Source organism: Apodemus sylvaticus, chromosome 20 (genome assembly GCF_947179515.1).
Source record: "Apodemus sylvaticus chromosome 20, mApoSyl1.1, whole genome shotgun sequence".
NCBI classification, from domain to species: Eukaryota; Metazoa; Chordata; class Mammalia; order Rodentia; family Muridae; genus Apodemus; species Apodemus sylvaticus.
Window position 1 is genome coordinate 34,550,598 of NC_067491.1, and position 27,647 is coordinate 34,578,244.

The 27,647-nt window shown below is 38.8% G+C and overlaps 1 protein-coding gene across 2 annotated transcripts; it reads right to left on the reverse strand.

Moving 5' to 3' along the window:
- Window positions 1-59: 59 nt before the first annotated feature.
- C20H12orf50 (chromosome 20 C12orf50 homolog) lies at window positions 60-27,599 on the reverse strand. Of its 2 annotated transcripts, XM_052165913.1 has the most exons (12): window positions 27,588-27,599; window positions 27,117-27,237; window positions 19,259-19,417; window positions 17,820-17,897; window positions 17,626-17,739; window positions 15,278-15,388; window positions 8,929-9,033; window positions 7,449-7,565; window positions 5,344-5,448; window positions 4,924-5,127; window positions 3,064-3,156; window positions 60-85 (listed from the first exon to the last, which is right to left on the reverse strand). In XM_052165913.1, exons 1-12 carry the CDS (start codon window positions 27,597-27,599, stop codon window positions 60-62), a joined length of 1,245 nt encoding a protein of 414 aa, XP_052021873.1. The 2 variants fall into 2 exon arrangements, with proteins under 2 accessions (XP_052021873.1, XP_052021874.1); XM_052165914.1 differs by lacking the exon at window positions 7,449-7,565.
- Window positions 27,600-27,647: the final 48 nt, after the last annotated feature.

A 27,647-nucleotide genomic window follows, 5' to 3' on the forward strand; every position in this document is an offset into this window, starting at 1 on the left:
TCAGATGATTGCTGGCGCTTTTCTCTTTTCTCATTTTCCTCTTCTCTCAACCTCCAGGCTTACTTACTCCCATTTCTTCTTGGCTCTAATAACAAAATACACAAAAGATTTCATTTTCTTTACATTTTTGTCTGGGATGTCATCATGAATTTATGTGTGTGTGTGTGTGTGTGTGTGTGTGTGTGTGTGTGTGTGTATATATATATATATATATATATATATATATATATATATATATATTGTTAACTATCATGAAATCTAAGAGCAAAAAAACAAAACCAAGATGGTGGTTTAGTCATTCAATTTTTAAAATACCATTCAAGTTTACTAGGTTTCCTTTCAGTGTTTTGGAGTGTTGCATTTTGGATGGTGGGTTAATGAAAGACTGAGGTAACATTGCATGTAAGCTTGCATTTAGGGCATGCCTAGAGAGAATGGAATGAACATTTGCTAATAGAAGACTATATTCACTCTGGTGTATCCCTATTAGGTGCACATGTGGCTACAGGGAAAACTGGCAATGAAAATCTGTCTGGCTACCTTCAGCTTGTGTCCATGATTCTCATAGGCAAACAACCCTTCCCTCTCCTCTCCTCTCCCTCTATACCAGTGTAACATTTTTCCTAAAGATTCTCTGGTCCTTTTACACTCCTGTGGTCTTGGCTGCCAGTGCCTCAGAGGAACAGGCAAGTGGCAGCTTGTGCTTTCTCTCTTCCCTCTAGCAATCCATCTGCCCACTGGGAAATGTCACCATGGCTGTTCTGTGCCCTAGCAAGAATATGTGTGGAAAAAAAAAAAAACACAAGCTAATCTTTCTCTCTCCAGTCTGAGGATGACAGCAAAAACTGGAGAGGAAGAAGTTGGGGGTTACCAATTTCTCAAAACCATGTAAGACAACAAATGTGTGCTTTATAAAATACTAGATATTCGTTCTATTAAATATTGTATTTTATATATACATATAATTGTATATATAATACATATAACACATATATAATACATTATATATATTCAATATAATACATATATGTATAATATATATAATATATCATATATATTTACATATTTAATATAATATATATATTAAATTTAAGTCCTAATTCTTGCTGGTGTAATAGACCTTTGTATACAAGTTCAGTTGAATTAAGTGATTCCTTAGTCACTTTGGTTTCATAATTGAGTCACATTTAAAGGTTTTTATCAGAGTTTTATTCCTCTCCCAGACTCTGTGCTTCCTGCCCCTCCTAGTTTCCGGGATGAGTCAAGGAGAATGGACCAAAGAGAATACACACTTTGAGCAAACCTGATGTAGCTGCTGCGTCTTGAGTCAGAGAACCTTCCTAGGGTTTTAAAACTGTAACATACACCACTATCACCTGGCCATGTTTTTAAGATGAGATTCCCCCATGGCAGCTCTAATATAGAAACTCCACCCTTCTAATAAATTCACAAGGATGACATGGAAACTCATCCTCAGACCATAATTTTGTGAACAAGGGTTTACTCCCTGGGTGCTGGACTGGTTTTCACTTATGACTCTGTCAGAGGCCATCTCTTGAGACTACAACTAAGTATCACCCTCACCCTGGTAGAGTTAAACAACAAGCACATCTTTCTGAAGTTCATTCCTTCCCTTGTAGCCAGAACGCTACATGCTGTGTTCACTCCCGATCTCTCTCTTACAAGGACTGGCTCCTCACGGAGATCTACAGAACTTGTGATGTCTCTCTATGTAAGCTCGACAGAACTCTTTAAGAACCTGTCTTTGACCTTGTATGTGGAACAGCACCTGCCTTTTCTAGAAACCACATGACACAGACATTCTCTCCAAAGCTTTTCCCGCCGCTCTTCACAGAAGAAGTGCAATCCTGTCCCGCATGGATGCACAGACTCTGTGCTACACATAGGAGGTACACACTTACGTGCTGAATGACGTGTGTTTCCGACCCCTGATACTTCTATGACTACTGATAAACTGTTTGCTTTTGGGAGAGGAAAGGAGCTACTGGGGTAGCAAAGTAGCCGCTCTGGAAGTAGTGGAGCAAAGAACACATTCATAGTGTTCCAAATGCATCCCTCGCAGATGAAAGCCTCAGCAATGAAAGCTATAACTTAGAAATGTTTATTTCCTTTGAGGATTTTCCTCATACCCTCATTTTTCTCTCTCTCCTTTCTCTCTTCCATTTCTAAGTTTGATCACATGTCACAATCCAGCCAAAGTTAAAAAAAAATGTGATCAGGTAACACTATATTATATTAACATAATATTAATATAATACTGTATTAATATTCTCTTGCAGCATATTTTGGTTTGTTAGATCATGGGAAGTATAGAGCTATCTCTAGTGCTTAAGCGCATACAGATTCTGGGTACTGACTCACAGCTGAAGTCAAATGAGGCTGTGAAAAGTGTCATAGAAGCTGTTTATCTTGGAGAATGGAAAGTATCTAGTCTTTATGTGAACCTTCTAGAAAGCCCTGGTATAAGGGCTTATGGATTCAGAATATTTTTGAAATTTCTAGGATATCCATTCAGATATAAGTTCTCTACCTCAATTATCTCTTTGGAAAGAGTCAGTTGTCTGATAAGTAATTTGTATTCACTGAAACTATTTTCTAAGCAAACTAAGACATCAGCATATTTAGCAAAAGACCCACCTATGGTCAGAACTTCTACCAATGGCTAACCTGAGATTTCTAGCATTCTTGTTCTCTGAATAAGCAAAATGTATAACACCCAGGAGAATACAGATACCCTGTTCTTGGTGATCAAATTATGCACTACTAATCCATACTAACCTACATGTGTCTCTGATAACTTTACCAAGACAGTGTCTTATTTATACTGATAACACATAAATAGGTAAATCCGAACACTATGAAGCAAAATAATATTATCTTGCCACTGTACTAGGGACTGCTAACTCCCCAGGCCTTACAAGTATTTAAGCGATCTTGAAATTCTTTTAAGTTTTAAATGTTCTAAAATCTGTTTCTGGAGCTTAGACCTTGTCATTTGTTTTCAGAACTGCATGACATATTAAGTCACCAGGGTGTATTTACCTGGATATACCTTTTCAGTTTTTGAATAAGTTTTTGAAAAAGGAATTCTTCTTCGCCAGGCTGAACCATTATATGATGTTGACATATGTTTATCTGAGAAAATAAGAAAAAAAGACTGCTAGCAAATGTTACTTAAACAATTATATTCCAAGAACATTTCAAAGCTATGAACATCTCAGCAGTAAGAATTATCCTTTATGTGTTTCTTCTACCATTTGAAAACTAGTGACTTTATTACATCCACTTAAGTGGTCAGCAAGCACGGTTGCAAATCTCTTCACTTACAGTTCATTTCCTTAAATAAGGTTCTATCCCATGAGGCTACTGTAGTGGACAGAACAGTATCTAAATACAGTATTCCACAGCTTTGCTCCTGTGATTTAACATACTGTCCTACTAATGTTTGGAGAAGCCGTGCACTTGAAAGAGGATGCAGAATAGGTTGAGGGAGCTTGGAGGAAGGGAGAAATGGTATGATTATATTATATTATTTCAAAAAAGAAAAGAAAATTAACATTCCAGCCAAGAAATAAACTACTTTATATTTATAAATATTTTTTAAACTTTCTTTTAAAACAATAACAAGTTACATTTCCTTTTATGAAGTGACCTCTGCGAATGCAGAGACCACAGAAATAGCAAGTTTGGGGCTCCAGGAAGCCAGAACAGGTAAACACACACACACACACACACACACACACACACACACACACACACACACACACACACAGCTAATTCATCTATAAAGTCATGTTTTTTTCTTGAGTCCCCAACATTGTTTTATTTGTGTTCTCAGGTTATTACTATAAAACTATAGGTCTCAGAACATGACTCATAACAATATCAAGACTTTTCTTTTTGGTGTGTATCATTTTTGTGTATTCATATTTGTATGAATGAAGCATAGCAGTAACCAGTACAATTGCTGGCACACTCAGTTCCCACAAATGTAGACTTTTGGCAACACAGTGTATACATTGTAGCTTTCATAGCTATGACAGTTTTACAAAGAAAATAATAAATATGGTGATAATTAAAATTTCCTCTGAGCCCACACTCATTTGTTCATATACACCCATACATCCCTGTATTCTATAACAAATAATTAAAACAAAATGTCAACTTAGGTTGTTAAAGACTGGCTGCCTTTAGCTACTGTTTCCAAAAGTTCTTGACAGTTGGAACTCCCAGATTCCACTGTGAATACAAAGCTACAGTGTGGATTAGAGAGAACTGAGAGGCATTTTGTTAAGTTGGGAGAACTGAAACCCAACTTCAAAAGAGCAAAACTCATCTAAAGCAGGAAGAAAAAATGATTCGCCCCCGTGGCCTTGTACTTTCTGACACACGCCATGCCTTTGTCTATTACATGATGAAATGATTTAGAAGGCCATGTGGGAGAAATGAGAGGTTGTCAGAAATATTGCAGTTAACCCTCATACTAACCCTTTTCCGAAAGTAATCACGATATCCTCCTCAAGAAAAGCCAGGGTAGTAGTCTGACAGTAATAATTGGACAGTGCACTTAGTGGAACGAGAAAATGTCAACCGCGTAAAAATAATCCTCCCTAGCGAAATAAAACTACCCAGGGTGAACAGAGTGCAGTGCGTGGAGGCAAAGCTTTAGGGAGGTATGGTGCCAACCCATCAGCACCCAGCCTGAGTATTCTTCCATGGCCTTTAAATCATGTACACCACTGCTCCTGGATGCCATCCTCTGGCTACTATTGAAGATGTTACAATGATGCCAGCCGAGGGAAAACAACGTGAGGGAGGAGTAAAGATCAGTTTCCCATGGAGGAAATCCTACACTGAGTCAAAGTGCTGTCAAGGGCGAACAGCATCAATAAAGAGCCTCACCTGGACAGAGGTTGAGTTTGGGTTCCTTGTTGACATCAGTTTTGTTGTAGGACCCGCTTGTAGGCCTGCTTCGGGGAGGGGCGTTCAGTGTGACAGTTCTTACTGCATCTCTTTGAGCATGCGTATAGGAGGCGTTCTCGGCATTCCGGTTTTTATTATGATGATGGTAACTCATTTTATGTTTGGGATTTGGGATGTGCACTGCTGTAAAATAAAGAAGTAGAGATAAGGGATGAAACGGGCTGGATTCACATTCATAGAAATACACTGAACATGGAGCACGAGGTATCAAGACAGAAGCCGATCCGAGCTAAATAATTACTGAGTTCAGAGAAGAATTGGGTAAACTTTAAAGTAGATTTTAAGTTATATGAACGTAAAAAATTATAATTAGAAATACCAAACACTTGGATATTCTACCTCTTCGCATTCCAGAGCCAGTAAAGTTCTTGGGTTCATCATATATCCATTTTCTTTTCTTCACACCTTTGAAATGAGGCTTCCTCACTGGCTGGACATCATTCACTTGGAGAAGATACAAATTTTTACAGTTTTTAAGAGAAACTTTTATCTGAAAAATTACTGAAGTGATAATTACATATCTGTGCATTTTCACATCAACCAAAAGTGCATCACTCTAAAACAAGCTTTTAGAACAAAGAACGACTGGTTTTTAAGTGTCAAAAAAGACCCCCTTAGAAACACATTAATGAGAAAAAACCTTTGATAAGTTGCTTTTCTTTTAAAAACATGTCTTATTGTTCCCCAAAGGACTGTGCAGACTCCTTAAAAGAACAGAAAAGTGCACTCCGATCATAATTACAAATCGCAGCACAATGCTATTTTAAGGTCGCAATTGTTATCTTCAAAACAAATCCTTTTGTATTTTCTAAGCCATTTCTTTGTGCATTAGGTTAATACATAAAGCACTTTTATTGAATTTTGCCTTACTCTTTGCATGGCATTTTGAGGTTGGATATACAGATAGTTTGATTGAGCGGGGCTGTATTTTAGAAACTGTAAGATTCCAGTCATACTTATTCCACATTTTCTGCTGATACACTCACATCACACACATACTCAGTTTTTTTTCAAGACTTTCTAAGGAATATTTTTCAGAGACCTTTAAACCAATTTCCTAGAGGCATTCTTTTGTTTACGAATGACCACGAGGGAAATGAGTGTCCGTGTAGAGATTACAGGAAGCCTCTATCAATAGGCTAATGGATCCATCTTTGCCTTAGCCTTCAATCTTAGCTTGAGCTTTAAGCCCTCAGAATCTTTGCCTCTTCAACATACAAATTTTAATATCGAAAGTTATAACAAGTACCATTAACATGAGTTTCCTGAGGGAAGTAATTATGGTTCTCCTTAATTGATCCTCAGTGCCTGAGGACCAAGAATATCAAAGAAGTTCAGCAAATGAAACAAGGAACAGAGGGTATGTGGTGGTCGTTCCATAGGGAGTGGTACTACTAAGAGGTGTGGTCTTGTTGGGGGTAGGTGTGGCCTTATTGGCTGAAGAATGTCACTGGAAGGGCAAGATTTGAGGTCTCTTGTGCTCAAGCCTCATCCAGTGTGAAATCCAGTCTCCTCCTGCTGCCTGTGGATCAAAATGTAGAATTCCCGGCTTCTTCTCCTGCACCATGTCTGCTTGCACACTACCATGCTTCCTGACTTGATGATAAAGGACTAAACCTCTGAATCTGTGAGCCAGTCCCAATTAAATGCTTTCCTTCGTAGGAGTTGCTTTGGTCATGGTGACTCTTCAATAGCAATGGAACCCCTCACTAAGATAGGGAAGGAGAGAAGGAACTGAGAAGAACCTCAAAGGACCACTGCCAAGGAGAAGCAATATCATGAAGAAGGATCCACAATTATTACAAAACTGCCGATATATTACGTGATGGACAAAATCCAACATGATATGCTCGTGGACTTCTGCAGAGCCGGTTTGTATTCGTGTCAACATGCACCTAAACTAGTGGATATAATTGACTACCGCCTACATCACAATCTGTACTCTGAACTTAAGAATATCATACTAAGTGAGGTAACCTAGTCTCAAAAGATCAATCATGGCTATGCACTCACTGATAAGTGGATATTAGCCTAGAAACTTTGAATACCCAAGACATAATCCACATATTAAATGATGTCCAAAAAGAATGGAGGACTGGCTCCTGGTTCTGGAAAGACTCGGTGCAAGAGTATAGGGGAATTCCAGAACAGGGAAGTGGGAAAGGGTAGATGGAGGAACAGGGGGAGGGAAGAGGGCTTATGGGACTTTTTGGGAGTGGGGTGGGGGGGCTAGGAAAGGGGAAATCATTTGAAATGTAAATAAAAATATACCGAATTAAAAAAAATTAAAAAAAAAAAAGAATATCTTTTTTACTACTTAGTGCAGACTTTTCAAACCAAGCTTTTCCACTCATCCTTTCTTATCTTTCTTTTTTGAATTCTACTTCAAATAAGAAAAGTATATCCATAATCAGACAAATAAAGGGATGCGACTGCTGTCTTACTTGAAGAGGGGTTCTCTCTGCACTTCATGCTGATATTCTCAGTGGCATTCAGCACGTGTGTCGTAGGCACTAGGCGAGTAGTTAGAGGATGCTTCGGATGAAGACCATTCTTGCTTTCTTCTATGCAAGTTAAGAGGATAAAACGACGGTATTAGAAGCACTTCAGATGGGTGCACCTATTATGTGTGTGTGGCATTTTCTAGAGGGTATAGGCAAAATTTTCTAATTGCTAACTGATCCTTCAATTACTGGTAAAAAAAAAAATCTTTTAAAAAAAGTCTAAGCTAGTTATCATTCCAATGCAACACTGAGAATTCTGCACCACCATTTTGATATCTCCTTGAGACTTTTTTTTAGTCAATCACATATTTTTCAAGGAATGAGCCCATTTAAGTTCTCAAGACACTTTCAGTGGGCCCACATTCATTTTCCCTGTGCGTAGCAGAGGGACTATCCAATAAACTTCCCCCAGTTATGGAATCTTCTAAATCTGTGCTGTTTCATATCATAGCCAGGAGGCACGTGTCTGTTTACTACTTGCTGCTGGGGCTATTGCAGTTGAAAAGCTGAATTTAGAGCTTTGTTAATTATAATTAAATTAGGCACTCATACAGAGCTAGCTAGCTATTAGCCTTAAAACTAAACTTAAAAGTAGCTGGGTTTTTTTTTTCTTTACATGAATTTCATTAATGGACTAGATGTAAAAATTTAACTCTTAATATGAGACATATTTTCATATAAATTTCCCATGAAATCACTTGACACAAATGTCTTTTCCCGTGCGTTTGGCCACTGGAGCACTCTCAGTCCTAGTCAGGCGAAGTAGCTCAGAGCTCTAGAGCAGATGCTTACTGGAGCTATAGAACACAGCTTAGCCTGCAGGTCAGAATCCCTTTCCCAGGGGTCACATCTCAGATGTCCTCTACATCATATGTTTACCTTATGATTCCTAACAATATTAAAATTACAGTTATGAAGTAGCAGTGGAAAGCAATTTTATGGTTGGGGGTCAGCACACCATTAGCATCTGTATTAAAAGATTGCAGCATTAGAAAGGTGAAGAAACAACTACCCTGGAGTATTCACAGGCTGTGGTTAGCAATTATTTTATAATACATATGTCATTAATAAGAATGAGTCTCTTGACAGTGTTTCTAAGGACATTCAGTCATTCTGCTTTAAGTTGCTAAAAGAAAACTTGAAGGGTCTTCTTATTGCGATTTAAGAAGGCCGGTCACTTTATACCTGGAGGACTCCTTCAACAGACAGACTTTTCAGACTAGGAAGCAGGCTGTAAAACATAAAACAGTTAAGTACACAGCCAGTCTAGAGCCTTGGGGCTCTGGTGTCCCATTTAGTATTTTTTTTTGATGTATCTATTATATTCTGATTACATATGGTTTTTATAACAGCTAAGGTGTATGGTTAATTTCTCTACCTGAAGAACAGATGAGTCAACATTATAACTCTATTCAATTACCTTTGGCATTTGAACATTTTGAGGTGGTTTCTTTGTCTTCAGCTAATGCTTCACTTTCATCCACTCCAAGAAATATGATCCTCTGTGGAGCATAGCAGTCACCTCCTAGAATAAAACTGTATAGTCAGGGGCAGCAACGGCAAAACAAAGCACAGGGCTACCTTTCAAGATAACAATGATCTTCACCATGTCCCTGTTTTCTCTAACAGAACGATCTAACTTCTCTCTAACAGAGCGATCTTTAGATATAGTCATAGTGCACCTAACTTACGTTTCATATAAAATCTCTAGATATATGAAGGCAGTTTCATTTTCCCCAGGGCTTCTATTTTTTTTTTCAAAATAAATATGCAGAGTTGCTTTAAAGACCATATATATAATTAATGGTAACTTCACCATGCAATTTATTCCATTAAGCAAACAAACTGATTTGAAAAACCACTTTGTCTTTGTGTGTGAGGGGTATGTTGATGTATACATGTACACCTGTGTGCATTTGTGTGTGTGTATGTGTGTGTGTGTGTGTGTGTGTGTGTGTGTATGTGTGTGCGCATGTACCCATGCAGCATATGTAAAGATCAAAGGACACTTTGATTTCAGGTGTGGGGCTTCACCTTCTACCATGATTGAGACAGTGAGTCTTAGCTGCTGCTACATTTCCCAGGCAAGCTATCCCACCAGTTTCCAAGGATCCTTGTATCTCCAGCTCCCACCTTGATGTAGAAACACTGATATCACAGACATATAATACATTTATGGCCTTATGTAGGTCCTGCACATCCCCATTTTTACTTGCCAAGCAATTTATGTAATGAGCCATCTCTTGAGCCCCTAAGTAATCTTCTTTAAAAATAATATTCAGATGAGGATGTAGCTCAGTGGAGGAACTCTTGCCTAGCATGCCCAAGACTCTAGGTCAATCTCAGTTCCCACTGTGACAAAAGTAGACATTACAAAAATGATTATGGAAATACCTGTGAACAAAATCAAGATGTCTATAGGGGTTCATCAGTGGCTCTTATATATTAAGGTGATGATCTAATTGGACTGTAGGCCTGCTCATAGGAAGGATTCATGACTGGTAATGAAAACATCACCAACTCGGTGACTGGTAAAGTCATGGAACCAACTTATTCCACTTTCCTACATCAGCATAGCTCTTAACCGCATCCTAAAGACATATCATTATACACAAATAAGTATAGCTCTCACCCCTCATCAGAGAAGCATCTCTTTATAGCAAACAGTGACCATTAGAGAAGTTATACTGGTAGAAACTCAGAGAGTAGGGTTCCCAGCCCCAGATATATTTCTAGCAGACTCCCTCACCAAAGGCTTAGGAGACATCATGGAGGAGAGATATAAAGAGTCAGGGGACCAGCACATTTGCTGGCAGTGTTTTCTATATATGACAGTTCCACTGCACTCAGGAAGTAACAACATTGTCACCTAAACAAGACCTCTCTCTGTCTCTGTCTCTGTTGTTTTCCACAGACATGCACTACCTCTGCCTTTCTCAATCTTTTTACGTGATTTTACATGATCACCACTGAGCCTTGGTTGAAGGCATGTGGTACAGAGGACACATTAAGAGCTGAGCACTTTACTACCTCTTCTTTTCCATGTCAATGATTTGTGAGTCTCTCTATTAATCTCCATGGGAAAGGAGCAAAATGGCATATACCTGATCAAAATGCATTATTTGCATGTATGAACCCTCAAACAATAAAAAAAGTATCATTAAAAAAATAGCCTAGATAGTCTCAAGCACTAGTCAGAGATCTCAGCAGCTGTGTACTATTTGGGAGACAAAATCTGGAATGTAAGCCTCTTTAGGGTAGAGATCTGAATGACTAGCCTGAGTAAGCTCTCAGTTAAAGCCAGAAAAGCTTTAGGAGCGACAGCCTTGTCTTCGGAATGACTGCTGTCACATGAAAGAAAGGACAAACAATTTATCACCTATCATGACCCTCTTAATAGGCCTCAAACCCACACCAAACAGAATCAAAGTGACATACTGCTGTCCCACTGGATGTGCAGAGAAGCCTCTCTATGGGAAAAAAAGCCTTAGCCACGCATTACATAGTATGTTACTTGCAGTGCCCAGGACCTAATTAAAAGTGAGAAGATATACTAAGAAATACAAAAGTTCATAAAAACCACAGGGAAATGGAAGAGATATAAATGTTGTGAATAGACAAAATAGAAAAAAACAACATGACAATTACAAAAAAAGAAAAAGGAAAGGAAAGGAAAAGAAAGGAAAAGAAAGAAATGATCAAGACTTCAGGTAGACTTTAAAAATTCTTTAAAAGGTCAAAGAGAAGTTAGAATCTTATATAAAAGAGGCAGGATAATAAGCAAGACATCAGGTCAACAGGAAAGATCAAGTTGTATCTAGAGTAATAATAAAAAGCTAATTTTAAGAGCTATTGAGATAAAACAGAACAACTTGACAAAAGAGAAGTTAAGGTAGCCTGTTGAGCTCATGGAAATATGTTCAGTGCTGTTAATAATCAGGAAATTGCAAAGGACAGGATAATGAGGTATCACAAGCTATCCAACAGCTTGCCGTGGTGGCATGTGTGCAGGACAGGCAGCCAGGATGGTAAGGACACAGGAGAGCTGGTCCTCACTGCGGGCAGGAGAACTAGTCCTGCTCCTTACCTGAGGGACGTGGGAAAGCTTTCCCTGGTGGTGTCTGTGCGGGAGAACTGGTGGGCTGAGCAAAGGAGCCACCACCCAGGACCAGACCCATGGCGTGGAGCTGGCCTGCTCCAGCATCTACCCCATCTATGGACTACTAGAGCACATAAAAGGACCGGTCCTACAGAACCAAGGCTGCAGGACCATAACACAGGGCAACAACAGGATATCCAAGAGAAATCCTAGTGAGGATCCAGAGTGGATGGGTAGTGTGGCAGAAGTAAGAGGCTTGAAACCAGAGCAATGACTCATTGCACTGAACAGTGACAACCATGATACACTGCAGCTTCCATGGCAAGAATATACATATATATTATATATGTATATATATATATATATATATATACATATACATATGCATAAGCATACCCATACCATTCATATACACATGCACGTGTGTGCGCATATATATACATACACATATATATGGTTGCAATGAGCATATATGGAGGGATAAGATAAATAGGATTGGAGTAGAGAATGTGAAATTCACAAAAAAAATAAAATCAATAAAAGTTTAAAAATGAAAAGAAAAAACAAATTGGCACAGGGTGTTCCTGATGGCCACAAGCTGGAACTGATGTCTATGCCCTCTGGTACTTTAACAACCACCACATCGAGCGGTGAGGAGTTTGAATTCTCAGCTGCACATGGTCCTCGCTGAGTTCCAACAAGGTGATAGGGTCAACATTCTCGTTCGTGTTTCCATCATGCAGAGATGACAGCAGGATGGGACTTTCAGGGGGAGACACAGCATTGTGTCATCGCTGTAGTGCAAGGGACGCTGCAAGGGATCTGAATCCTAACACTGGTCCCTGCCTTATGGCACAGCATCAGCAGAGTCACTTAACGCTCTGAACTCTGTTTCTTCTCTTAAAAAAGAAGCAGTTTAATATTTACTCATGGGAATCCTCTCTCTTTTTCTTTCTCTTTCTTTCTCATTCTCTTCATCTCTCTCTTTCTCTCTCTTTCTCTCTCCTTCTCTCCTTCACCATCTCCTTTCTCTTTCTCTTTCTCTTCAGAAAGAAATTAATACATATATAAACTATGTTTTAAATAGGCCCAGGTAAATACATATATGCTCTACCTTCTTTTTTATATATCAATGTTCATGTATGAAATCTACACAGCAATGTCAAAGGGCTACTGCAAAAATCAACAATGTGGCTATGTCTCAAACAACTCAAATACTGAACTAAAATACTCAAACTAAAGGAGCCCAAACTTTCCATTTCCACTTAAATAACAACTAAAATTCAAAACTAAAGTGGTGGCAGTTACCAATGAGTGAGGACTATTGTGTAGCTTTAACTAGAACAAACCCTCCCTTAGTGACTTGTGAGAAAAAGCCAATTTTAAGTAGCATTAAGATATAACAGAGCAACTTAGCAAAAGAGAGCATCAAAGTAGCCAAAAAGTTCATTAAAACACGGGAAGTATAGATGAGTATGCATGTGGGATTTTCCCAAGCTATCTATTCCAAAAGGAACATGTTGCATTACATTCAAAGCTCAAGAAAACATTAAAAATGGTAAAGCTAAAAACAATGCTTCACAGGTTTAAATTGAATCTGGACTTGCTAGCTCTAATTACAAAATTTACCAACTTCCTCTCGAGATGGTCTATCCACTGTTAAAAGAATTTGATTATCAATTTAATGTGTGCCCCTCTCATATGCAAAGACCCAGGGGGTGTTTGTAACTGAACAAAGAATCCTACGGAGCCAGGCAGGCGGTCGGTGGCCCATGCCTTTAATCCCAGCAGTTGGGAGGCAGAGGCAGGCAGATTTCTGAGTTCAAGGCTAGCCTGGTCTACAGAGTGAGTTCCAGGACAGCCAGGGCTACACAGAGAAACCCTGTCTGGAAAAAACAAAAAAAAAGAAAAAAGAAAAAAAAAAAAAGAAAAAAAAAGAAAAGAAAAAAAAAGGAAGAATCCTATGGAATCTGGAGAATTAGCAAGACTATGTTGGGAACCCCATCTCCTAGGTGAATGAGACTTAACATACTTTGGTATTGCTGCCAAGTATTTACTCACTGTGTCATTAGAAAGATTATGAAAGTGTGACTGTATATGGGATGTATCACTAAGTGGGATTGTCTCTGATGGTCTTTCCCTCAGACTATGCTCCACACTGTCTCTGCATCTCCTTCTGTGGCTATTTTGTTCCGCCTTTTAAGAAGGACCAGAGTCCTTTGTTCTCTCAGACACTATTATCGATGCCCACAAGTGCTTGATGACCAGAGCCAGATATAGCTGTCACCTGGGAGGCTCTGCTAGTACATGACAAATACAAAGGGGGCCATACTCTTAGCCAGCTATTGAACTGGGCACAGGGTCTCCAATGGAGGAGCTAGAGAAAGGACCCAAGGAGTTGAAGGGGTTTTCAGCCCCATAGAAGGAACAATGATATGAGCCACCCAGTATTCCCAGAGCTCCCAGGGACAAAACCATCAACCAGAAAGTATACACGGAGTTACCCATGGCTCCAGATGCATAGGCAGCAGAGGATGGCCTTGGTGGACATCAAAGGGAGGAGAGGCCCCTGGTCTTGGAAAGGCTTGATGCAGCAGTGTAGGGGAATACCAGGACAGGGAAGTGTGAGGGGTTGATTGGGGAACAGGGAGAGGGGAGATGGCTTATGGGATTTTCTGGGGGGTGGGGAACCAGGAAAGGGGACAACACTTGAAATGTAAATAAAGAATGTACTTGATAAAAAAGGAGATTGTGAAAGTGTAAAGTCATTCTCACATGTCCTAAGTCCCAGCAAAGCAAGAAATGCATATGAAGGAAGACTGCCTTACAGGAAAGGGCTAGCTTTATCAATGACTGAAAATAATCTGTTCCCACCCCCCCCCCAAAGGCATATGGTTTAGTAATATTTTGCCAGAATGGAAAATTAGGGCTGGCCAGAGGAAGTGGATGGCCGGCTTTGCACTCTGGCTCTCATTGGGTCTACAGCACAGAAGCGAAGAAGAAGACACCAGCAAGGCAGCACAGTGAGGAGAGGCAGACGGGAGAAAATGTCTGAACGTCTGGCCTGCAGAGAGAACCACCGTGTCCAGTGTCCAGCCTTGGTGATGACATAGGGTTTTCTTTTGCATACACTATTCCTGTCTGTCTTGCTTTTATGTTGTTATTGTTGTTGTTGTTTATTCCACATCAGGGAAAGGCATCTGTGTCTTCTCAAGAGCTTAATGTTTCTATTAGAGGATGGATTTTCCCGCATGCTAATGGACAGTAGTTTTAAAATATTTAGGCTCTGATAAACAATTAGAATGTGTGTCTTGGTGTACATGATACATGTATTCAAATATGACTGCCTCAACACTCTCCAAGTATTTGTTAGCCACCTCCGCTGCACTTGGCTCTGAGTTAGTATATTATTGCATGTGCTTACTATCTGAATTAATTATAGCCTGGCCTTGAGCATGTACACATTCATGCCAGTGTCTCGCAATGGGAGAAGCTGGAATACCCTGTACATCAAGCGCAAATTTTCCCAAGGCATTTCGTAGAGATACCAGCCTTCCAGGGCATCTTATTTTATGATGTAGCTCCAAGCCTTGCATCAAACAGGAAATAGAAAACATTAAGGACAAAACCTTAGTTTTAGAGACAATATATTTGGAACCATCCAGCTCACCTCCATTTTCAAAAGCAGCAATGTCAGTCCTTGGTTTCCTATCCAATGATGTTTTTGCCTCTCCCGCCCTTTCAAATAGGCTAAACTTTGTTGGAACTGTAAGACCATCGCCTAGGAATGGAAAGAAATAAAAAAAAAATCACTCCAGCAACCAGTACAGTATGAATGATATTGTGATAGAATTCATGGTGACAGTTAAGAAACTTAAACATTAAATTTCACCATGATCTGGTGAATGGTACATAAGCACATTGACTTCAAGCTAATTTTGTGGATGACAAAAAATACAAGTTTTTGTTCTCCTACTTGGATTGGTAAGTAAACATCAATTTGAGTTTTAACAATCTTACACTATTGTATTGCATGTACATAATATGTTTGTGTATTTGGTGTTTTACTGTAATGAATTTGAAATATTTAGTTTCTATCTCTTCATGATTAATTTAGCAAACAGTATTATGGCTTGAAAATTCTAATGACACTTGACAATTAAATTATTCTCATGACTTGAATTGTATATATCCAGATAATCTACTTTGAAAATAAATGGTTGTCTTAAAAAATACAAAACACGCCAGGCGGTGGTGGTGCATGCCTTTAATCTCAGCACTTGGGAGGCAGAGGCAGGCGGGTTTCTGAATTTAAGGCCAGCCTGGTCTATAGAGTGAGTTTGAGGACAGCCAGGGCTATACAGAGAAACCCTGTCTCGAAAAACCAAACAAACAAAAATACAAAATACATAAACAAAAAATAAACAAAAAAATGGCTGCCTATCACAGTGTGAACTTCTGAATAGGATAATTACCAAGAGAGAGTAAATTCATATTGTAGATACCAGCATCATTGCTGGTGAAATTTGTGGAGGGACCCAGAAACAATAACAATGTATTAAAGGAAATTTCCTGACATTGATATTTTTGCTATGGTTTTATAAGAATGAAGAATACCATATTTTCATCTTACTTTCCATACTGTAGCAAGTCATAGTGTAAGCGTTCATAATTGCTCTAATAGTAATTAAAAAACCCAGATGTAGTAAAATAGTAACATTTCCTGTCTATTTAAGTCAGGGAGTTTCAACCTATATGTTGAGACTCCTTTGGTGTTGAATGGCCCTCTCACAGGGCTTCCCTAAGACCATCAGAAAACAGATATTTACATTAAAATTACTAACAGAAGCAAGATTAGTAGTCGCCGTAAAACAGCTTTATAGTTACCACAATGTGAGAAACTGTATTAAAGGGCCTCAGCATTAGAAAGATTTGAGAAATTCTGCTCAAAGTGAACAGGAAATACAAGAGTTAACCTCTTGAAAGCAATTCAAGGTGATATTTATATATGTATACAAATGCATATGTTAGCAGCCTTATAATCTTACATTTTAAATTTTGGTCTGTAGGTATGTTGTTTGTTTTTGTTTGCTTGTTTTAAGGTTTCTCAAGTCTGGTTAGTACAAGCCCCAGGCGGCTCCACCTTCTGACAGTCTATTACTGCCATCTTCTGCTAGGCCCTTAAACAGCTTGCTACACAGGGAGGGAGAGAGGGAGGCACAGATGCTCTGTTTTGTATCCAGCTGACCAACCTCGCCTTTTTCACCTCTGTTCTTCCTTCTCTCTGATGGTTCCTCTCTCTGAGCACCCTCCTTCCTTGTGTCCCCCAGAGAAGCAGGGTGCAGTCCTCTATTGATACACTATGTACACCCAAGTTCATTCTAAAGCCAGAAAGCTCACGTAAACTTATAGCACCGTGTAATCTTCTTCAAGCTCCTGCTTTTCCATACATAATACAAATGCTCTCTGTCTTGCTTTTAAGGACAAGATGCTGACCGGAAGCTCTCAGCCATGCTTAAAGGAAATGCATTATCAAAGAAAGAGTCTGGGATTATCCATCAAAATGGCCTTCACATTACCTGGTACACAAAAGATGTTCCTTCAACAGACAGACTGCTATTCTGCCATTAGCATAATTTGGTCACCTCACTTTTGTCCACCATGATCTGGCCTCCCCCTTCCCATTCAAAGTAAGACATTCAGTTCTATTTCACTGAAGATTTACCACTGAGACAGAAAGGCAAATTGTTTACAGAGTTCCTGTGTAGAGTGTGAGAGTTACCAGTGTCTGTAAAGTCTGTGCATTTGGAGGGGTTCCTCTGGGGGAAATATTACATTAATAGCATCCTTTCGTAGAAAATTTGGGTCATCCAGTGGAAAGCGTCTCTCTCACTCACAAACTGGATGTATTATTTATCATTTCATCCTGCTCTAGTGTACACTGCACTGAATAATTCAGGATTGATTCATTAAGGATCTCTTGCATGTCACTTTGAATATTGCCATCTCATTTCTTACCTTCTTGTAATTCAGTGCCATTTTCCAAAGGCTTTTCTAATTCTTTCTCCACTGTCGGAGCTACGCTTTTTGATGATGGGATGTCTGGAGGAGCATGGAATCTATAGTATTCACCTAAACTCCCATAAGAAAAGAATCGTTAGCATGTGGATCATATCAATGACTGGAAATTCCACAAAAGTATGATTTCTTACCAGATTTATAACACATCTCCTTTATTGCTCTTTTCTCTTCAATTTCTTCAGGAGTCTTTGTCCATAAACTAGAAGCATCTATAGGATATATATTTTTTAAAATTAAATTGTCCCAATTCCAAATAATCTGAAAATTTATAAACCAGAAAGAAAAATCCCCAATATTGTTTTCACGAATGGATTGTTCTTTATCTAATGTTTGAAGTAAAAATAAATAAATAAATAATAAAAACTGTACAAACTCTTATTTCAAATTGCTTCTATGTTTAGTATTTGAAAGAATCACTGAAGAGAAATGGTGTATTTTATGCTCTATGTCCAGAGATGAGTCTGAAAGCGCAAATGCACTGAGATTCTGTGTGGCGCAGCATGTGGGCAGCATAGAGTAGATATATACCTGACAAATAGAACGGTGAAGATTTCTGTGCATTCCTAAGCACAGACGTTGTGGCAGTGGATACCCAAGAAAGATGAATTTGGGGGCAGAGACAAAGTAAATCTGTTTTTGTAAGTGTTAGTCTGAAGCTTCTCTGTGCTGTGATGGTATGGGGAGGAAAGGAAGGACCACGATGCCTCATCTGTGGGTCCTAATCTTGTCCATACTTCTCTAAAGAATATCAGTGATGAATATCAGGGATGAAGTAGATGGCAGGGCTTTATAAATTCCAAGCTACTCTTCAAATCTTTTAAAAACTCTGCCAGAACCTGATCAGTCAATACAGATGTGGATGCTCACAGTTAACCATCAGGCTGAGTACCGGAACTCCAATGGAAGAGTTAGGGGAAGGACTGAAGGCGCTAAAGGGGTTTGCAGCCCCATAGGAAGAACAGTAATATCAACTAACTGGACTCCCTAGAGATCCCAGTGACTAAGCCACCAACCAAAGTGTACACCTGGAGGGACCCATGGCTCCACCGCATATGTAGCAGAGGATTGCCTTGTCTGACATCAGTGGGAGGGGAGGCCCTTGGTCCTGTAGAGGCCCAATGCCCTAGCATATGTGGATGCTGGAGCAGTGGGACAGGAGTGGATGGGTGGACGGAGGAGCACCTCCACAGAGGCAGTGGGGAGGAGGGATGGGATAAGGAGTTTGAGGAGGAGAAACCCAGAAGGGAGAACCACATTTGAAATGTAAATAAATAAAATAACTGTCTCCCCAAAAAAATGGGAAAAAACTCAGAGGAGTGAATGTTACAAAATAGATGAATGCATATCAGTCTCAGAGCAGTCTCTTATGAGGCTGTTTGTAAGTATAACCCCAAATGTAAAATGAGATAGGTCTCCTGATCACCATACAATAGAGCCTCTCAGGCCAATAAATAGATCTCTCAACAAAACATGCTCTTTATATTGCATACAAAACCTCTAATAATTGAGTATGTAAAAAATACTATGGGTTTTGACATGTGTACTGTAATCTGAGAAAGGGGGTACTAACCATTTGGTTCCTCTTCCTCCTCCTCCTCTTCTTCAAAGTTAGTTTTTAAAACTAATGGATGATGAATGGGTCTTGATACATTCTCCATGGGTTTCAGAGGTTCCTGACTCTGGGTTGGGGGTGGGCTTCCTTCCTGACTTTCTTTCTGTAAGGTGGTATCTATAGAGAAAACCCAACACTTTAGTCTGTTCAACCATTATTACTAATCCATTCAGTGACCACCCATTCTTTGTTATTTTTTTACTGTTTCTTACAAAAAATAGAAATGGTCCCATGTCTTCTGGATGTGATATAACTGCTATAGTCATAAACTCACAGTAGCTGTGGTTGCCTGAATAAGACCTGTTCAAAATCAAACCAGTCAAGTTTCCAGTATGAAGAGGATAGGGGTTCCCAAGAACCCTTCCCAAACTATGGAGCTATTGATGGTTAATGATTTCTAGAAGGAAGAATGATTTTTCTTTACGAGTGTGGGCCTTGGTAGGTTCATCACATTCCAGTGGATATCCACACACACATGAGTACACAGACAGTAGAAACTGGTCTTGATAAGCTATTTAAAAAAAAAATGAGTAGAGATGTAGGAGGTGGGGAATGGATCTGAGAGGAGCTCGGAGTAGTGACTGTTGAATGCAATTTAGGAGGCAGTAGTCTGAGAAGCCACATAACTGGCTAGGGGCACAGTGCTGAAAGAGGCATGAGTGGTTAAGGGCAGTCACTCCTTCTGAGTCATCTGTAGAATTAGCCTTAATATTGTATGCACAGAAAAACAGGCTTTTTATAACATTACTTCCAACAGTCTCTTCCTATTACACAGCTTATCTTAACCATCTCGGTTAATTTACAATGGTAATGATAATGGTGGTAATATTGAGTGATAGACATGAAGACAATATGATTTGGGAACAACTCCGGGGCATAGACACTGCTGCTGTAACATACAGTTGAAATGACTGTGCCACAGAGAGTTGCCCAATGTTACATTGGCAAGTATGTGTGGCTGGATGAGATTTTTAACCCAGTCTAAGATGTAGCCAGTGATTTTCATCTTTTGCTAATTTTACTTCCAAAGTCTACATCTGTTTGTAAGTATAACCCCAAATATAAATATGAGATAGGTCTCCTGATCACCATACAATAGAGCCTCTCAGGCCAATAAACAGATCTCTCAACAAAACATGCTCTTTATATTGCATACAAAACCTCTAATAATTGAGTATGCAACAACAATAGCTTATGGAAAGTCACCTCTGAGCCAAGAACAGGGGAAAGAAAACCTGCATCTGAGATCAGCTCTGTCCTTGGTCTCTTCTGCTATGTAAGCCCTGAATTTCTAGTTTTTCCTTAAATACAGTCAAATTAGAATCTTTTCCTACAGCCAGACAGTGGAATGCTCAGGTCAGCCTTTGAGGACTGAGTGTTGAATTTCATTGACTATGAGTATGTGCTATAAACTCCACACCCACATGAAGAGAACCACAATCTACTCATAATTGGTAAATTTACTTAGAGCATAGATAGGATCTACAATGGCAAATCAGCTGATGGGAAATCACACCTCATCTTGGAAGAGTACAGCTGGTGATGTAGCTAGCATCCTGTAGCTCTCTATCTTGCCAACTTTACATGTGCTCTCTGGTAGGTCTCAATTAAAGCAAGTCAAAGCTCAAAATATTTTTCACTGTCTTTTTAAATATCTAAGCTTTATCTTATTTTGGCCCAAAAGACATCTTTGTGCATATAGGTTTGTATTAACTTTTAACTTTATTAGATGTGCCTCTTCATAATTTGTAACATTTCTACCTTGCATTTATAAGTAGTTATATGTACTTAATGGGACAAAGGAAGATAGATGTTTTTCATAAATGTACATATGACAATTTAATGATCTAAGGTAAAAAGATTTAAGAGTCTAGTTCTGAACAACATAGCATTTGGTAGACAGACTTTGCTACAAATATTGTAGCAATTACCAAGTCTGCCAGGGATCAACTTATATATTTTATAGTATTCAATATTGCTAAAATGAATAAGTAATATATTGGCTCAATATTTTTAAAATTATTTTACTTAATTATATTCCAGTTGTTGCCCCCTACTGGTCTCTCTCCCATAGTGCCTTATCCTGTTTCTCCTCCCCCTTGCCTCTGAAAGGGCACTTTTTCTCCTACCAGACCTCCCCCTTCCCTGGGGCCTCAAGTCTCTTGAGGATTACATGCAATAGATATATTTTTGAAAGCCTTTGATTCTTGGTATGTTTGGGATACAAAGGTTGACATCCTTAAATCTTGGCCTCCTGTGTGGTGGCATGAGGTGGTGGATCTTTTGAGAGGGGAGGACAGTGAGAGTGAATAACATCATACAACTGCCATTCTCATGAACAGATAAATGCTTCCTTTGGCACAAGGGTGAGGTGTTCCAAGATTGAGTTCCCATGAGTGGATTGTTTTAGACATGGGGCTGGCATCTCCCCTTGTGCTATTTGCACTTATAATTTCCTGCTACTTCTCTGCTATATTGAGATGTAGCTGGGAGATCTTCATGGAACATCTGTACTGTGTTGTTTAGATTTATATGGCAGATAAACCTCTTTTCTTTATATACTAAGAAGCCTCTGGTACTTTGTAACACCAAACAGGCTAGAACACCATTTATATACTACCTAGAAATTTAATTCTCTTTCTAGAGTATAGAACTGTGTCAGAGCAGAGGACACCATAACCTGAAGGAGCTTTCAGCTTAATGTGATTTCCCAGGGGAGAATTGTTGAGAGGTAGTAACTGTCTGCCCTTGTTACCTGTATGGCATTGGTAAGTTAAACTAGAGTCTTGGTCTCATGGGGTTTTTAATCTATAAGGAAACATAAGAGAATAAATAGTGCTCATAGCAAGCAAGTTCTACTGAGAAAGTTGTGGGGTGTAACAAACAGGAAATAGAGGATGGTAAAGAAGATTGGTGGCATATACGAAGGAGGTAGGACAGCAGGCTACATTTTTAATTAGTGCACTAATTAAAGGCAATATTTGAGCAAAGATGTTAAAAAATCGCATAGTTTGTAATAAAAAAATGTTGAAGAAAGGGCACTTCATGAAAAACTCTGGAAACAGGAATATACTAAGCTGCTCCAGGAAAGGCAAGTAGGGAAACAGAGTTGGGGCAGGATACGAAGTACCTGGGTACTACGGAGTTAAATGAGTACATGATCAAATAATTCCCTGAATTCAAACCTGTAGGATGTTGAGCTCTCTGAATAAAATGAAAAGGCACTGGGGGACTTGGAGTAGAGGAATATAATCTTTTTGATCTAGGACTGTAGGTGCTGAGCTTTGAATAGACATGGATAGAGATAAAGCAATGAAATCGGGAGCTGCTGCGACATAGTCGTGAGACAGTAATGGTAGCTTGACCCTTAGGGAGCCTGCACAGATGATGGGGAAGTCTGACTCTGATCTGTCTGGATGATGTTCCTGCATGGATTAGACATAGGCTAATGACAGAAATGTGGAGAGAGATTTAGATATACTAAGCAACTACAAGGATGGGCTACCATCATGAGGAGAACAGCTATGGGCTGATCTGTTTAAGAAAGTACAGATTAAAATCATGATTCCAACAGTAAACATGTTAATCATGACATGTTTGTTAGTCAGAAAAATCAAGAGATAAAGTAAGAAATTGAATCTAGGGCTGGAGAGATGGCTCAGCGGTTAAGAGCACTGACTGTTCTTCTACAGGTCCTGAGTACAAATCCCAGCAACCACATGGTGGCTCACGACCATCTATCATGGGATCTGATGCCCTCTTCTGGTGCATCTGAAGAGAGCAATGGTGAACTTCTGTACATAAAATAAATCAAAAAAAAAAAAAAAAAAAAAAAAAAGAAACTGAATCTAGACATCTAAGAACAGTGGGAACAGAGATATCTAGATCTGGGTAGTTTCATAAACTTCAGAGAGTCCATGATGCATGCATGAATCATTGAAGCCACAAGCTTGGGACTGGAGAGACAGTTCAGTGATTAAGAGCATGTCCTGAACAATCATGAGGACTAAAGTTCAGATCCTAGCACCCACATGACAAGCTGGAGTCCTGAGATGGCTTGGAACTCTAGCTCTGTAGGATCTGACATCCTCTTATGGCTTCTATTTGGACACAGGTAGTTGCATTCTATCACACACATGTAGTTATACTCACAAAGGCTTGCACATAAATAAATAAATAAATAAATAAATAAATAAATAAATAAATAAATAAATTAGAGAAAGGAAGGGGGAAAAAGTGGAGAGAGAGGAACAAGATAATAAGACAGGTGACAATGATGAAGACTCATAATGTACATGCATGGCAACATAGATGAATCCATTGTTGTGTATAATTAACATGTGATAATAAACATTAAAAAGTAAAAATAAGACTTAAGATATTATTAGACAGGAGATAGAAAAACATAGAGTCAACATCTGACTTCTTGGATACTATTCATGAGGAGTATCTGGCAAGGGCAATTCACAAGAGATATAGAATGAAGACAGTGCTGAGGGCTGCAAGCTTCTCAGGAATGATGTGAAGGCAGGAAGGGATGCCAAATGTGTCCACTTCTAATGATTGAAGTTACATAAGGACTCAGATTTGACTCCATGTACAGTGAGTAAAAGGGCTGGAGAAGCCTGGTTATCAGAAAAGAGAAGAAAGAAGGAAAGGAGGGAGGAGGGAAGGAAGGAAGGAAGGAAGGAGGGAAGAAGGGAAGGAAGGAAAGGATGGAGGGAAGGAAGGAAGGAAGGAAGAAAGGAAGGAAGAAAGGGGTGGGAGAGAGAGGGATGGATGCAAGAATATATTTACAGCAGGGATAAACAAAAACTTTAAAAGTTACCGCAGTGGGAAGAAAACAACATGGAGTAGTTACTTGTTAGAAAATGGATTGAGAATAAAACACTATTTAGTAACTAAGATGATGAATGTTTATTTGTCCAGTAAAGGAATGACTTGGCAAGATTAAGACTGATGGTGTAAACATCACAAGAAGAATTATTGAGTTGGTGTTCATTTAGTTACCAAGAGGAAAGGTAGACTAGATAGAGAAAGATAGTTCATTCTTATAAGTGTAATGAAGAGCTAACACAGATGTTAGTTGGGTATATATGAAAATATATATAATTTCCCTACTCATTCCTTAAGTTCTTCAGTAAGATATTATGGTCATCATCTAGTAGGAGGAGATGTTGGAATGAGGATAAGATTGCAGACAGTACAAAAACATATTCCAGAAGAATAGATATGTACATGGGGCCTATCTTAGAGCATTGACCCATCAAGGTCTGTGGTCAGGAACTTAAACCCCATCAGCATGGCCATTTGCTTTCTACAGCCATGTACAGTTTAATATATTTAGATGTAAAAGAAGTGGGAAGTCATGTATCAATAATATGGCTGGAAGAATGATTTACTGCAGTTAGTGAATGCTAACAGATTAGGAAGGGTCTGAAAACATTGGTTGCCAGGGAGACTCATGAAGAGGATATTACAGGGGTGAGTTTAGAGTTAAAAACAGAGAAGCTAGAGTGATAATAGAACACACATTTCCACAATGAAATTACTAAGATTTATTATAGTGGTCCTAATATGGTGACTACGAGCTAGGGGTTGCCTATTGCTGAAAACAATAGAAGGATGTAGAAAAACTTAAGCAAAAGCAAACGGTGATGACATGACACCAAGAAACAAAATAATACAGATATTTAACATCAGATTCATGCTGGATAGTGTCAGCGAGATGTGTCAGAAACAGTCTGAAATTGGCAGCAAGGACCAAAAAAAAAAAAAAAAAAAAAAATCCCTCCCCTCGCACCAGAGCTTTTGTCCCTTGAGATTTAGAGAAGAGTGGGGTGGGGGCAACCAAGAATGAAGAGTCCTATAGGCGAGCTAGAGTCCTCAAAAGGAAGAACTTCTTACATTAAAGTGGGAGGATGGAACTGTGTCGACCAAGGAGAAGAATGAGCACAAACAAAGGAAGGACAAGCAAGAACCACTTTAGAGTCTCTTGTGCTGGTTGACATAAAAAGGAAAGCCAGAATGAAATTAGCTCTATTCAAAATATAAAGCATGCAAGTGAATGCATTGAGCCTATGCTGGCTGGATAGCATCCTGACCATGAGGAGCTCCCTGCTCTTTCAAACATCCAGGAATAGTCAAGGATGCTGGGCACCATCAGTCTGCACATCCCTTTAGTATCTTCTCATCATGAGCTAGAATGCTTAGGGAAAGAGGTCAGACCTAGTGCATGGAGTAGATGTGACCCTATTGAAGGGAGGCTTACTCCAAGAGTCAGGCTCAGCCGTTAACTCCTGTTGGCAAAGTTGAGACATCTAGAAAGGCCAGTTCTATTTACAACATACAAGAATAATTCATCCAACAGCACTAAAGAACTTCGTCCAGAGCTTATATTAACAGTGGTGTGACCAATGACTGTCATTTACACAAGCATCATCCAGCTCTGCTGTGAGTGGAGGCAGTTTTGTTTCCTGCTAGTCTTAAAAGAGCTAATGAAATCACCAGAATTAAATGACCAGATTAAAATAATGTACTGAGAAGGTTTTCCATGGTATAAGAGTCATATTATTTGTAAAGTAATGCCAAGCTAACTTAGGCCAAGTTAACAAATTACATAGCTTCAGGACTTCCAGTAAGTTACTGCTTTGTTTAACTCTTAATTCATATGTCTAAGCAGCCAATCAATTGCATATCATCTCTCTAAATCTATCTATCTGTCTATCTATCTATCTATCTATCTATGTCTAAATCTATGTTTAAATCTATCAATCTATCTTTAAATCTATCTATCTACCTATCTATCTATCTATCTATCTTTAAATCCATCCATCCATCCATCTCTATCTATCTATCTATCTATCTATCTATCTATCTATCTATCTATCTATCTATCTATCTATTTATCTATCTATCTATCTTTAAATCCATCCATCTATCCATCTCTATCTATCTATCTATCTATCTATCATCTATCTTTAAATCCATCCATCATCCATCCATCCATATATATCTATCTATCATCTATCTTTAAATCCATCCATCATCCATCCATCCATATCTATCTATCTATCTATCTATCTATCTATCTATCTATCTATCTATCTATCTATCTCTCTATCTATCTATCTTTAAATCCATCCATCCATCCATATCTATCTATCTACCTATCTACCTATCTACCTATCTACCTATCTACCTATCTACCTATCTATCTACCTACCTATCTATCTATCTTTAAATTTTTGCTTCAGGAATAGCAAAGCAATGGTCAGAAAATTGTGTTCTGTCATCTCCAGATGCTTACAGTCTCATGAAGAAGAGAAAAATAATAAAAGTATTGCATGTTCAATGGGTATTATGAGGTCAAACATTTCCCAAAGTATGTAATAAAAGGGCATAAGTTTTAGCAACCCACTTATTGAGGTTATATGAAACTAATCTTTCAAGTCCCAAAGGACTAATATATTCTGCTCATATCTAGGACTATTCCACCAGAGAAATATGATGAGCATAAGAAAGTCAGGTTGCCACATCATCCAAAAAACCTTGAAGAGATAATTTCTCCAAAAAGGTCTTTTTCTGTTATGTGAAGAATCTATTCTAAGTCATTCCATGGTATCATTTTGGTATCACAGCAGATAGCTGCTCTGTTAGAACTGAGACACCTACCCCAGAGCATGTCTTCGCTCTCTGCACCAATGAGAGATCCCTGCACATCTCACCTTCTTGCATGCAAATGTGTTACCCTACGTGGCTACTCCAAGCCCACACTATAATAATGTATATATCCAGTTATTACAGATATACTCACTGCTACTTGGTGGCAAAAATAATCCATTGATATTTCGGGGTTTGCTGTGGTAAAAGATACAACTGATCTTCACACAACCCAGAGGTTGGGTTTCCCAGAAGCATGAAATGCTGCAGTTTTGCTAAGAAAAGGAAGTGGGGAGAAAATACATTTAACTATTCAATAAATGCATGCTGATGTAATGTGACAAGAGCAGCGTTAATTGCTGACAAGATGCTTGTGCTTCCTACATGTTGTCACCTCTAAGCTTTGCTATTTAATAAATAAATAAATAAATAAATAAATAAATAAATAAATAAATAAATAAATAAAAGAGCCTTCTTTTTGTTTCCATACGTTTAGGTTGAACAACGTGAAGAACACTTAAAAATTTTTAAGGGAAGAAAACTGACTTCCCTTTCTAGCTGTAAGGTTTAATTCAATGATTGAGGAAGGAATGATTGTTTTAAAGTAAATGATCAGTCATTTTACCTGCATTTCCATGTGTCTAAATCTGCAAAGTGGGTCTAAACATTTTCTCTCTCTCCATAA